General features: G+C 40.1%; 1 protein-coding gene across 3 annotated transcripts in view; it reads right to left on the reverse strand.

Annotated features, from left to right (window-relative positions):
• Positions 1-15,136, reverse strand: part of SPATA17 (spermatogenesis associated 17) — a 146,336-nt gene that overhangs the window by 79,047 nt on the left and 52,153 nt on the right. For all 3 annotated transcript variants that reach the window (XM_073338910.1, XM_073338909.1, XM_073338912.1), the window contains one exon: positions 1,102-1,225. In XM_073338910.1, coding sequence (XP_073195011.1) covers positions 1,102-1,225 — 124 coding nt within the window. The remainder of the gene's footprint in view (positions 1-1,101; positions 1,226-15,136) is intronic.

The raw sequence follows: 15,136 nt of genomic DNA on the forward strand, positions 1-15,136 counted from the left end.
ATTTAGTAATTTTGCAATTAAAGTTACTCCTTTTTACTAATGTATTCACTTTTCAAATCTGACATACAATTAATGCAAACAAGTTTCAAACTATGGGTGGATTATAAATGATTCATAAACACTGAAAAAGGCTAAATTTGCTGCCATTGAGTCACATGGTATTGTTCCTGCTCCCTGATCAGATGACTGATCATTTTTATTGTAACAAATAACGAACAATGAGTAGAAAACAACAAATAGGAAATAATGAATACAAATATTTTGTTCATGCCTGAAATTTCACATGCAAAGACAGGTATTCATGTGAAGAACAACTATTCACCAAACAATCATGGAAAGAAAAAAAACATTAGCACTAATGTTCACAAATAGGGACTAGCAAGGATCACAAATATTGTCAAAATAGAACAGCCCGTCAAAATTTGAACAAATGTTCTTAAATCCTGTTTTACCACATAAGATCAGCTCTACTAATTACTAACAAATTTGACTTCCTGCCAATCACACTGTATAGGAAGACTTGAAAATTCTAGAACTTTTAGCAGTGCAAACAAATTAATCAGTAAATATTCAAAATTCCAGAGGCATACCTATGTGAAAATAATCAAGGTAAATGTGCTGATCCAGGCAGTTCTGTGAAAAGCTTTAGCTGAAACCCTACATGTACAATGTATTTTAAAACACAGCAGAAGAGCACAATATCAATCCAATCATTAGCTCAATTAAAAAAGAAAAAATGAAACTGCTCCTCAGCTTAATAACTTGTTAGTTCTTGACAAGTGCAACCACACAACAATAAGCCAGTCAAAATGAGTTTTTAAAGCGAGGTTATGCCCTTCGTGTTGTGTTATCACAGTGGCAGATCAAACTGCTGACTTGGACTCTTTCTGCCAGCAGTGCTGTTACTGCCTCTGTGAAGCTGCTGTCACAGAATAGTCATGGTACCTGCTCTCACCCATAGAAAAGCACTAAATTGAACTCAAAGTAGTGTCTTTGTGATATCTTTTCAACAAGTCATGTCCCATTCAGCCTGCTAGTTTATCTCTGTCAAGCTGGGGGCCCAAGTGGTTTGCATGAGCTGTCAGGGACAGGTATACCAACCTGCTCTGTGCTGAGGAGGTAATGCATCTTTCGGGCTTGGTGATCCTTTTTCTTTTCTTCCCTTTCTAGGTCTTTTTTCTCCTTTTCTTTCTCCTTCATCTCTGCAAACTCCTCTAGTTCTTTCCTGCATCAAAACAACTCTTTGTTATTTACAGTCCAGAGGTGAAAAAAGATGCTAACACTTTTTTTTTTAACTCTTTCACAGCTGGTTCTCCATGGCATTCAAGGTGCTGCCTTCATCCATTAACAATCAGTTGGAAATCACTGGAATGTTAAAATCTACTTGGTACATTCTGCAGTATAGGAGATGGATTCTGTATGGGTGTGACTAACATTTGGTACCATTAAAGTGGTTAAATCTACATTCTATGTGTTTGTACAGTATACCACATTTATTCATAATTCGTTCATTTATATCCTTCAGCTTTTATTTTGAGGAAGATGTTGATGGTGTTATTTAAATATTTTGATAAAACAGAAGTAATAGATATTCTGTGCACTGTTTTATCAAAAACCATTTTACCTTGAGTTTCATTAAATAGAATTTATTTTAATGTAGTAACTTCATTCAAATGGACATCAGCATGTAAACTGATAGTTTATATTTCAGCTAGTACCTTGTGACAGAGTGGTAGATCATGACCCTGTGACAGACCCTCTACCCCTTCTGCCCTTGTGTGTGCAGAAGGGTTAGAAGGAGGAAGGGTAAGCTTGACTATTTGATATCCCTCTCCTTGCTGCATCACTGAGCCCTCTGCAGGGTTGAGGATCTGTGCGTGGAGAAGGGTTGGGACATGGGCTGCAGGCAGGTGAGTGGGGTCCAGGGGCATACACCTTTCCCTCATTAAGTACACAAGAAGTCCTTGGGAAAGACACATGCAATATTAACTTTCCTGGACATCTCCCTCCTCAGCATGGAGCCTTTCTGACAAGGGTAGTACAGAGCAGCTACTGTCATGGGGAGTCCACAGCAAAGTCACTGCCAGGAAAACAGGTTGTGAGGCAGGGGTTCCTGGAGCCAGTGTGGAGGGATCACAAGGCCTGCTGAGCAAATGTCCCTGTGCCTCCATTAGTTCTTGGAATATCCACAGGTAGCAAGAGGCTGATCCCACTGTCTGCTTTGCAGGAAGCGACAAACCCATATTTCCAGTAGAACAATCTGAGGAAAACTATGCAAGGTAAAACGTGCAGAGATTTTCTCATCAATGGCTTCTTCCCATGGATTTTCTGCAAAAGGACCAGTCTGGCCCCAAATTATGCAAACTTGTAGAGTAAATTAATGTCCTATACTAAGCATAATTCAGTGTTATAGTTCACAGCGCATGTGTATTGAATTATTTTGACCCAGTTAAAAGAGGTTAGCTTGATTAACGTATGTTATTATTTTTCTTAAGAAACAGCTAGTTCAAATTAACCTGTGTGTGAAAGACACCAGCTTTGTTCAGTGATTAGGTGAGTAAATTCTGGCCTTTTTTCAGAATATGTTACATAAAATAAAAAGGGAAGACAAATGCACAGTTCATATGTCTGGATAGTAAATAACACAGCAAAAAGAAATCTGGGATCTGATAATTCCCCACAGAAGTCAATGGTAACACTCCCATTGACTTCAATGAGAGCAGGATTTGGCCGCTGGAGAACAAGGATCAAATCAGGCAAATATTTAAGCATGTTTATGTAACTTTAACTTTATTGATGTAAGTAATCCTACAGACAAGTCAAATTACCTCAATCAGTGTTTGCATGATTGGGCTCCAGCTTTCTAATGCTAGCTGTTATAATTATCATAGTGTTAATTTAATCCACAAAAACATGTGAAATGGTAATAAATGCCTTATAAATATATGAACTCAGTTAAAATAAATTCTTAAAGAAAATATATATTAAAATAGTATCATTTTTATATTTGATTCATGCTACAGTCTTTCAACTTTTCTTTACCAAAATATTAATCCACAACACCTGGTAAAATGAATAAAATGTTAAGTAAATCATGCATGTTTTTTCTTCAAATGTGCAAGACAAAAATAGAATGAAAAGGAAATACATTAAAGGTAGGAAAAGATGTATAGGTTTGTTTCAATCTCTGCAAATATTTTTTGTTGCAGTTTACTGTTAAAGGCTGCTAATACAATATTTCATACAAGGTTACTTATGAAACATACTGACGTTTAAAAATCACCATGCTATGCTTTTGCAGCAGTGTAATTTTTTTCCAACATAAGATTAAATTGCAAAATAAATGAATTACTTAGAGTAGCATGGCCCCCATTTTGCCACCCTTCTCCTGAAAATTGCTTATTAATATGAAAAAAAAGTTGGAAAATAGCCTCTTTTACTTTATGCATAGCATTTTGGGGCCTCGCAGCCTGCAGACCTGGACTAGCTGCACATTTTAGATTGTGTTGGCAAGCGGGTACAATGACCTTTCTGACCTGCATCTCAAGGCTATTATTAATCGCTAAGTAACCTGGTAAAGCCAAACAAATTTGTTTCCATTGAAAGGATCTCTATCTGTGTCTGAGAATTTGTGCTGTACCAAACAAACCTCATTAACTGTGTCCATTTTTGACAAAGAACTAGGAGTTGGAGAGATTGGTGACCTTTCTTTGTCCTTAAGGTACAGACTTCAGAGCAGTTATATGTGGGTAAATAAGTATTTTTACAAGGAAACTCTTTGTTCTATATTAACCATAAATAATTTTTTAAAAAAGTGCATGTGTTATCGAGTTAACTTTTTTATTTTAGGCAACTTTATACTTAAATATTTGTGCACATATTCTATATTTTACATATTTAATACTGCATCTCATTCTTTTTCATTAGATTCTTCCATTCAGCATGAGTACCACTGTAAATAGCTGATAAACTGCCTATAAGTATATGATTATAACTTCTTCCTATTCTTATCCACTTTTACCCAACAATGAATAAGAAGTTATATTGTTCAAGAGAAAACTGGTGAAAATCCCCAAAGAAAGATATCAATAAATATATATGCATTTTATTACAGATTTAATTATAACAAAGGGTAAAATATTTGTCCCATGTCATCAGTTAGGATTTACTACATTATTTAGAATGAATTATTCATTACCATAATTTTTTCAAGTAAAAAAAAAAGTTTAGATCATTTGTTGAAATGAAGTTCAAGGCAATATATAATTTTATTAGAAAGTACTATCCTAAGATCATCACAATTCCTTACAAATAGGCACACATCTCTTCATTAAAGTTCTACATGAAACCACTCATGAACATAAGTTCTTTTAAATAACTATATAATTTTCAATATACTTGAAAATATTTTCAACAGCCTACATATTTTGCTAACATATTCTGTTTCAGTAATATTGTATGCATAATGTTTACATTACTTTACTTTATTATAATATTGTTGACATATATAGTTACCTCTGATGGCTCTGTCCTTGAAGTCATCACAAAATGTAAAGTATGTATTAATCTAAACACTACTATACGTATAGACTGCTTAGCAAAATTATACCAATTTCGATTTATTCTAAAATGATTTACACCCTGAAATCCCCACATGTCCTTTCTATCACATTTTAAAGACTAAATCTTAGTCCCATTAATATCAATGGTAGTGAGATCAAACCCAAGGAATTAATGAAAAAGACATTAAATATGACTCTATATAATTCACAGTATAATATTTCGGCTCCGAGACTACGCTCTCTGCAGTGGGACAGTTGGCCAGTATGTAAAGAGACAGATGAAACCAGCATATATGTAAAGTACATACTACAGACATTACCTTTAGACATTGTATATCTACCAATAACACTGAGATCACAACCACATGCATATATGCTTGCGCACACACAAAAATCCAAAACTCACTGATGTCAATGGAAAGACTCCCAATGACTTTGATGGGCTTTGAATCAGGCCCTCCCTCTCAACTGTTTCTATTTTTCTTTATAAACAGTACATTCAACAAGTAGTAATAAGTAATCCTTTCTCTGTGAATGCCTCACGCAATCAAGGATGTAAATATTTCATATACTGTGTTAGCCCCTCAACCCCAACCTCTTCATTCATAGTGATCAGTATTATAACCTCCGCTTCAGGTCAAAACTTCCATTGACTCCTGTGGGTGCTCCATGTGTGGAAAGGGAATTTAATATAGTCAAATAGAATCAGAGAATCATAGGACTGGAAGGGACCGTGAGAGGTCATCTAATCCAGTCCCCTGCAATGAAGGCAGGACTAAGTATTATCTAGACCATCCCTGACAGGTGTTTGTCTAACCAGCTCTTAAAAATCCCCAATGATGGAGATTCGACAACCTCCCTAGGCAATTTATTCCAGTGCTTAACCACTCTGACAGTTAGGAAGCTTATCCTAATGTCCAACCTAAACCGCCTTTGTTGCAATTTAAGCCCATTGTTTCTCGGCCTATCCTCAGAAGTTAAGAAGAACAATTTTTCTCCCTCCTTCTTGTAACAACCTTTTATGTACTTGAAAACTGTTGTCATGTCCCCTCTCAGTCTTCTCTTCTCCAAACTAAACAAACCCAATTTTTCCCATCTTCCCTCACAGGTCATGTTTTCTTCTTGTTGCTCTTCTCTGGACTCTCTCCAATTTGTTTTCCTTTCCTGAAATGTGGCACCCAGAACTAGACACAATACTCCAGTTGAGGCCTAATCAGTGCAGAGTAGAATGGAAGAATTACTTCTCATGTCTTGCTTACAACACTCCTGCTAACACATCCCAGAATGATGTTTGCTTTTTTTGCAACAGTGTTATGCTGTTGACTCATATTTAGCTTGTGATTCACTATGATCCCCAGATCCCTTTCTGCAGTACTCCTTCCTAGGCAGTCATTTCCCATTTTGTATGTGTGCAACTGATTGTTCCTTCCTAAGTGGAGTACTCTGGATTCGTCCATATTGAAATTCATCCTATTTACTTCAGACCATTTCTCCAGTATGTCTAGATCATTGTGAATTTTAATCCTATCCTCCAAAGCACTTGCAACCCCTCCCAGCTTGGTATCGTCTGCAAACTTTATAAGTGTACTCTCTATGCCATTATCTAAATCACTGATGATGATATTGAACAGAACCAGTCCCAGAACCAATCCCTGCGGGACCCCACTTGTTATGCCCTTCCAGCATGACTGTGAATAACTAATCTCTGGGAATGATTTTCCAACCAGTTATGCACCCACCTTATAGTAGCTCCATATAGGTTGTATTTCCCTAGTTTGTTTGAGAAGGTCATGCGAGACAGTATTAAAAGCCTTACTAAAGTCAATATATACCACATCTTCTGCTTCCCCCTATCCACAAGGCTTGTTATCCTGCCAAAGAAAGCTATCAGGTTGGTTTGACACGATCTGTTCTTGACAAATCCATGCTGACTGTTACTTATCACCTCATTATCTTCGAGGTGTTTGCAAACTGATTTCTTAATTATTTGCTCCATTATCTTTCTGGGTACAGAAGTTAAGGTGACTGGTCTGTAATTCCCCGGGTTGTCCTTATTTCCCTTTTTATATATGGGCACTATATTTGCCCTTTTCCAGTCTTCTGGAATGTCTCTCATCTCATCTTATTTCAAAGATAATTGCTAATGGCTCAGATATCTCCTCAGTCAGCTCCTTGAGTATTGTAGGATGCATTTCATAGGCCCTGGTGATTTGAAGACATCTAACTTGTCTGAGTAATTTTTGACTTGTTCTTTCCCCATCATAGACTCTGATCCTACCTCATTTTCACTGGCATTCGCTACGTTAGGTGTCCAAATCACCACCCACCTTCTTGGTGAAAACCAAAACAAAGAAGTCATTAAGCACCTCTGCCAAATAGTTTTGTCAAGCTAGGGCATAACCGTCTGTGTTTTCATCAAGCTCTGTGGTGAGAGAAAATAGGAATTCTGCAGATGCAAAAATTGTTTTATATTAATTAATTTTTGGAATATTTTTCAAAAACTGGTCTGCTGTTTTGTGAGATTCCTATGTCAAGAAAATAAATATGTGCACTTTTGGTGGATGCTGTGTGCAAAATGATCTGCAAAAGACTGAATAAGCAAAGGAACATTGATGATAGTTTGGGAAAAAAGTACATTTGCTTGGTACCACTGTAGAGGGGACTGTTTCAATGACATCCAAAATGTGCCTATGTTTACGAGCTGATGTGCTCAGAGACACTTTTCATTGTGTCTCATCACAGATAAGATTGTGCCTAACAAATCTGTGAGGTAGCTGTTGACTTGTACATTATTGATTATTTCACATTAGGTTTTAAAATAAAAGTTGTTCATGTGCCAATGTAATTTACTGTTATTCTGATGTTTCATTATGAAACATGCAGTGGTGTTGGCTATGAGATGCAGATTTGGATTACCATGTTCCTGCTGTCTGTATAAAGGTTAAAAATAGATATAGAATATTGTTCCTGGCACTTTTGGAAAGGTCTTTAAATGATGATTTCAGCAATATACAGATTTTAATGGTGCTGCATAGAACAGCATCATTTCACAGATTTATACTGACCTACATTTATTGAACTTTATCAAAATATTGCATTTTGTTTGCGTTTTAACAGGAATTTTGTGATCTTGTGACCAGATAACCATAAAATCATAGTATTAATTAAAGTAAAGGGCATTTGAGAAAATCAATATGCAGTATAATTTGCCTAGAGTACCCAGAAGGAGCACAAAGTTATTGTGATTTGAAATAGCTTAGCCCTCAAATCATAAAATTCCTGCAACATAGGCAGTAGGTAACCTTAGCATAAGAGAAGCCAGCCTAAATCAATTTTACCCTCCCAACTATATACATCATCCTTCCCCCTGAAACAAAGAATATGGAACTCTAAATGCAATAACTGCAACAATTTCTTAGCTACACCAGTATATACCTATTGATTTAATGGGGTTGTACTGGTGTATCTGAGAGCAGAAGCTAACCTGCTGTATTAAAAATGATTTGACTTTACCAAAAATATTCAGTAAAAATTAAACACTCCTATATGTCTAGCCTCAGAGGAAGAATGTAAAGCATAGATTATGGTGCTCTGTACACAGATATATTTATAACAGAAGACATACATTACCGTATATGTTAGATATGTGACATCTAGTTACCATTCCATTCTCTGCCTTATATGAGTCTATTTCCGCTCAGTGCATCCACTATGTACTCTTAATACTGAAATGTGCCCCAGCCTGTTTTGACCAGCTACACTGATGCCTGAGAGATGATGTCATGCAACTAGCACAGTGGATTCTTGAGTATGTTTGGAAAAGAAAGGTGCCTACCACAGCTGATTAAGCAGAAATAGGGACATCTTTTTGAGGAGGGACAGATCCTTAACAGATGGAGGGGTTTGGAAACTGTCTTGCTGGTGAGTTATTGTGGCCCAATAGTATTCTGAAACTATCTGCCTTGTATGTGACTCTCAGAAAGATACTCTATTTGTATTGTGCCTATGGCCTCTCCTGCCTAGAACCTTCCTAACTAATGGAACAATAATGTGCAGCCTTATATAATATGCTCATTTGGCATACAAATGTGCAATGTTATATCTCTAATCAACCAACCATCCACATACTGTTCTATGTTCATTTCAACTATGTATTTGTGCATAATTACCTTTGTAAGGTGATGATAAGCATCATTGTTTTGTCTGAAAATCGTTGAGGGGATTTTGCACTGTACATAGTTCATTATACAAAGTGGTACAAATCGAGTCCACTTACCTGGGTGGACAAGGTACAAAAAGCATTGGAACCACCCAGGGTCTCGTGTACAAGGGGCCAGATCATTGAAAGGAAATTCACATCCCCCGTATGCCACACAAAAATACTCTGCAGCAGTACACAAAACAGTACTTGGTTGGGCCAATTCCCCTTGTGTGTAGGAGGATACATGGGCCAGCAGCCCATGAACCGTAGTAGAAGTTGTGCAAGGGCTGAATTGGTGCTTCTGTGTCCCACTGCTGGTTTGTTGGGAAGAATTCAGTCCCAGCACCAAATCCCAGATTGGTTTGGAATGGCTTTGATGAGTGTGCTGATTCACACTGATTGGAGAGTATTTGGATTTTAGTGTGTGACACATTAACTTGTGTGTAGATTGTGTTTTGCAAGTGAAAAGGAGCTTGTTTTTTTTTTTTTTAAGAAGCATATTAGGGCCCAATTTTGTTCCCAGTGAAGTCAATGACAAACTCCCATTGATTTCATGCACTGACATCTCTGCGTGGTGCATGTTCAGTAGGTATGCAGACTTCATCCAGCTCTGCGTGCACTCTAGGTGAAGTGTGATATGCTTTATGACAAACATGCAGGAAGCTTTGTAACTGAGCAGACTTAGGCAAGTTCTCACCATAGTGCGTGGTTGTTTCTGCAGCTGGTTGACAAGGTGTTCACGGCTTAAAATCTGTGTTGAGGCAGGTAAACCTTGGCTGTAATGAAGGTCTAACACATCCCTTATGAATTCTATTCTCTGTGTGGGTTCCAAGGAAGGCTCCTCTCTGTTGATTGTTAGGCCCAGTGCAAGGAAAAGTTGGAGCAATTTAATGTATTCCTCTACCTGTTGTGGCGACTTCCCTCAAACCAGCAAGTCATCAAGTTAAGGATGAACTATTATTCCATCTTTTCTCAGGTGAGCCACACAACTACCAAACATTTGGTAAAGACCCTCAGAGCTGCCGAAGCTCAGAAGGGTAGCATGTTGTATTTGTAGTGGGCCTGTCCTACTTGGAACCTCAGGTACTAGCTGTGTGCAGGGAGAATTGATATGTGGAAATATGCATCTTGCAGGTCGAGAACTGCAGATCAGTCCTGAGCATCTAGTGATGGAATTATGGAGACAAGGATTACCATTCTGAACTTGATGAGGCAGATGAGAGTGTTGAGCCTCCTGAAGTCCAGAAGTAGATGCCATCCCCTTTTTGTCTTCAGGACTAAATCCCTTCTGCCTATATTGCAGTGGAACTTCTTCTCTTGCTCCAAGAGACAGAAGTAATTCTACCGCCTGAGTAATAGTCTCTCGTGAGACAAGCTGCTGAATAGGGAAGGGGAAGGAGATGGGCAATAGGGACAGACTATTTTTGGAACCCAGCAGTCTGATGCAATGAGGTTCCTAAAAAATCCCAAAAAACGTGGCCCTCCTGCAAGGGGAAGTAAAGGATGAAGATCCTGTGGACTAATTAAAGAGTGACTCTTGAGCATCATGTCAGAAGGATTGCCCTGAGGTTGTCGCAGCTGACAGGCAGATCATGTAGAAGCCTAAGTCTCCTCTTTGGAAAGTGCTGCCCCTTCCTCAGAGGCTTCAATGATCTTGATTGGAAAAAAGCTGCTGGTGATGATCTCTGTCTGGAATAAAACTGAGGCCTTTCCTGTTTTCTTTAAGGAGATGGTATGTATATTCCTACCAAACAAAGACCAGGAGTCTTTCAACAAATGTAGAGCATCATCTGTTTTTGTACTGAAGAAGTCAGTCTTCAAAGTGGACGTCTTTAATTGTTGTCTGCACCTCCTTTGGGACTAAGAGTCAGACTGAAGCCAAGGTGCCCTCCTCATGATAATGGAAGTTGTCATGGATCTTGCCATGATATTTGAAGCATGTAAGGAGAGCTTAGATATAGATTTTGACTATCCAAAATTACAGCCTTGCACTACTCCTTGCATTCCTGAGGAAGTCTGTCAGCAGTCTAGAGGCTTATGTACATGAATACTTAGTTGGCAGCAAGCTGGGGTGTAAATCTACCCTGCAGTTATGTGCAGTGCACTGAGGGTATGTCTACACTGCAATTAGACACCCGCAGCTGGCCCTTGCCAGCTGACTTGGACTTGCGGGGCTCAGACTAAGGGGCTGTTTAATTGTGAGGTAGACATTTGGGCTAGGGCTGGAGCCTGAGCTCTGGGACTCTCCCATTTCACAGGGTCCCAGAGGCCAGACTTCAGCCCGAACCCAGGCTGTCTTAGAGGATTGGGCTCAGGAACCAGGTGGTGATCTTGAGCTTACCAGGACACCTCTGGACTCAGACCAAGCTAATTTCAAGGGGAGGTCTTCCTTTCCCAGGTCCGATGCAGGCTATCTAGATCAGCCCTAGAGAAACAGTTTGAGGTGAGCCTGTTTTTCCAAAAGTTCCTTTTAGAAAAGGACATACAAATAGAACTCCTTGTCAACTTGGTAAGATCCACCTTCGACAGGTTGGGTCTCCTTCTCAATGTGTGCAAATCAATCCTATCCCCTACACGGAGGATGGAGTTTATTGGAGCAATATTGGACTCGGGCCAGGCCAGAGCATTCATGCCAGAGTCTCAGTTTTGGACAATGACAGACACCATACAAAGCCTCAAGCAGTACCCCACCACCACAGCAAGGAATTGCTTGAAGCTCCTTGATCACACAGCAGCATGTACATACATGGTACAGCATGCGAGGCTGAGGCTCAGACCTCTCCAGGCCGGCTAGCATTGGCCTATCGGCCAGGGCATGATGGTCTGGACAAGATGGTCATCCTCCCAGTGCCAGTTCTGAAGTCATTCCACTGGTGGCTCGACCCACAGAAGGTATGCGCAGGAGTCCCCTTTGCCAAGCTCCAACTCTCCCTGTCCCTGGTTACAGATGGGTCACAGTTGTGGTGGGGTGCTCACCTGGGAGACCTTCAAACCCAAGGTCTCTGGTCACAAGATGAGCTCTCGCTCCACATCAATGTCCAGGAGCTGAGAGCGGTCCACTTAGCATGCCAGACCTTCCAGGCTCACTGGCAAGGGAAATGCATGGAGGTGATGATGGACAACACAACTTGTTTTATATAAACAAGCAGAGTGGAGCTCATTCTTCTCCCCTATGTTGGGAAGTCCTCAAGCTGTGGGACTTCTGCATAGCCCACTCAATTCACCTGGAAGCATCCTTCCTCCCAGGTTCTCAGAACAAGCTGGTGGATTATCTCAGCAGATCCTTTCACAATCACGAGTTGTCTATTCCCCCAGACGTGAACAACATTTTCCAAATGTGGGGAGTTCCCCATATTGACCTGTTTGCCACAAAGAGAAACAGAAAATGCCTCCGGTTCTATTCCTTCCTGAATCAAAGTCTGGGCTCCCTTGCAGATATGTTTCTCCTCCCTTGAACAAACCACCTGTTGTACACATTCCCTCCATTTCCACTCGTTCACAAGGTTCTGCTCAAGATCCGCAGGGAAGGGGCAGCGGTCATACTGATAGAACCAACCTGGCCCCACTAGCACTGGTAAACCATGCTCCTGGAGCTATCGGTGGACACCCCAATCTCTTTGCCCCTGCTTCCAGACCCGATCACCCAAGACAAAGGCCATCTCCATCATCGCAACCTCGAGTCTCTTCACCTCACCGCTTGGAAGCTTCATGGTTAAACCTCACGGAGCTAATGTGCTCTGAGGCCATTAGGGAGGTCCTACTTGGCAGCAGGAAACCCTCCACCAGGGCTACCTGCCTAGACAAGTGGAAAAGATTTGCAATCTGGTGCTCTCAGGGTTGTGCTCTCCCAATGCAGGCTTCTATACCGCTCATCTTAGACTACCTATTACATTTCAAACAGCAGGTCCTCTGAGTATCATCTCTCAAGGTCCACCTGGTGGTCATTTCGACATTCCACCCAGGAGTGGCTGGCCATTCAGTCTTTGCCAACCTGATGGTTAGTCGTTTCCTGGTCACCAAAACATCAGCAAGGTGAATGTCTGATCTTAAGGCTCTAACCTCCGACCCTCCTTATACCATTTTTCATAAGGACAAGGTGCAACTTAGGCCTCACCCAGCCTTCCTTCCAAAGGTTATCTCCCAATTCTATGCCAGTCAGGACATTTTTCTCCCAGTCTTTTATCTTAAGCCTCATGCGGATAGTTGGGAGCAAAGGCTACACTCCTTGGACGTTCGACAAGCACTGGCCTTTTACATTGCATGCACAAAACCATTCTGCAAGTTGAACCAGTTGTTCTTGGCAGTTGCAGGTAGAATGAAAGGCCTCCTGGTGTCATTGCAAAGAATTTTGTCATGGATCACATTCTGTATCTGGGCATGCTACGATCTTGCAAAAGTACCGGCCCCTGCACTGACAGCACATGCCACAAAAGCAGAGGCCTCCTCTGCAGCGTTCCTGGCCCATGTCCTGATCCAGGAGATTTGCAGAGTGGTGACTTGGTCCTCGGTTCACACTTTCACCTCTTACTATGCTACTACCCAGCACACCTGGGATGATGTGGTTTTCGGCAGAGCAGTGCTCCTATCTGTAATTCCATAAGCTCCAACCCACCTCCTAGTTAGGGCTTAGGAGTCACCTAATTGGAATCGACATGAGCAAGTACTCGAAGAATCAAGAACAGTAACTCACCTTCTCATAATTGTTGTTCTTCAAGATGTGTTGCTTATGTCCATTCCAAGACCCACCTGTCTTCCCCTCTGTCGGCAAGAAGGAACTGAAGAGGTGGTGGGTCGGCAGGGACCTAGATCCACCGCCATGAAGGCGCCATTCCAGGGGGCTCCACAGCCAACCCGATAGATGCTGCTTAGGGAAAAACCTTTTGATGACTATGAACGTGGTGCACACACACCTAATTAGAGTAGACGTGAGCAACACATCTCAAAGAACAAGTTATGAGAAGGTAAGTAACCATTTTTTTCACGAGTATTTTCTAAATACTTATATAAAACCAAAACCCATCAAAATGGTTTCTAGATTTAAAAAATAAAACAATGGAAATAGTTGCTTTTAAACAATTAAAAATTCCCTTCCATTGTTAGCAACCCAAACACTGCATCAGTGGGAACAAGGGCTGTCAAGCAATTAAAAAAATTAATTGCCATTAATCGTGAGATTAATCGCACTGTTAAACAATAACAGAATACCATTTCTTTAAATATTTTGGATGTTTTTTACATTTTCAAATATATTGATTTCAGTTACAACAGAATAATAAGTGTACAGTGCTCACTTAATATTTATTTTTGATTACAAGTATTTGCACTGTAAAAAACAAAAGAAACAGTATTTTTCTATTCACCTAATTCAAATACTGTAATGCAATCTCTTTATCATGAAAGTTGAGCTTAAAAATGTAGAATTATGTACAAAAAAATTGCATTCAAAAATAAAACAATGTAAAATTTTAGAGTCTGCAAGTCCACTCACTCCTACTTCTTATTCAGCCAATCGCTCAGACAAACAAGTTTGTTTACATTTGCAGAAGATAATGCTGCCCGCTTCTTGTTTACAATGTCACCTGAAAGTGAGAACTGGCATTCACATGGCACTGTTGTAGCCAGTGTTGCAAGATATTTATGTGCCAGATGTGCTAAAGATTCATATGTCCCTTCATGCTTCAACCACCATTCCAGGGCACATGTGTCCATGATGACGACAGGTTCTGCTCGATAACAATCCCAAAGCTGTGCGGACTGATGCATGTTCATTTTATTATCTGAGTCAGATGTCATCAGCAGAAGGTTGATTTTCTTTTTTGGTGGTTTGAGTTCTGTAGTTTCCACATCGGAATATTGCTCTTTTAAGACTTCTGAAAGCATGCTCCACACCTCGTCCTTGGAAGGCGCTTCAGATTCTTAAACCTTGGGTTGAGTGCTGTAGCTATTTTTAGAAATCTCACATTGGTACCTTCTTTGCATTTTGCGAAATCTGCAGTGAAAGTGTCCTTAAAATGAAAAACATGTGCTGGGTCATCATCTGAGACTGCCATAACATGAAATATATGCAGAATGCGGGTAAAACAGCAGGGGACTTACAAGTCTCCCCAAAGGAGTTCAGTCGCAAATTTAATTAACACATTATTTTTTTAATGAGTGTCATCAGCATGGAAGCATGTCCTCTGGAATGGTGGCCAAAGCATGAAGGGGCATATGAATGTTTAGCATATCTGGCACGTAAATAGCTTGCAATGCCAACTACAAAAGGGCCATGCAAATCTCTGTTCTCACTTTCTGGTGACATTGTAAATAAGAAGAGGACAGCAAATGTAAATGTAAACAAACTTGTTTGTCTTAGCGATTAGCTGAACAAGAA

The sequence above is a fragment of the Lepidochelys kempii genome, chromosome 3 (genome assembly GCF_965140265.1).
Source record: "Lepidochelys kempii isolate rLepKem1 chromosome 3, rLepKem1.hap2, whole genome shotgun sequence".
Lineage (NCBI taxonomy): Eukaryota > Metazoa > Chordata > Testudines > Cheloniidae > Lepidochelys > Lepidochelys kempii.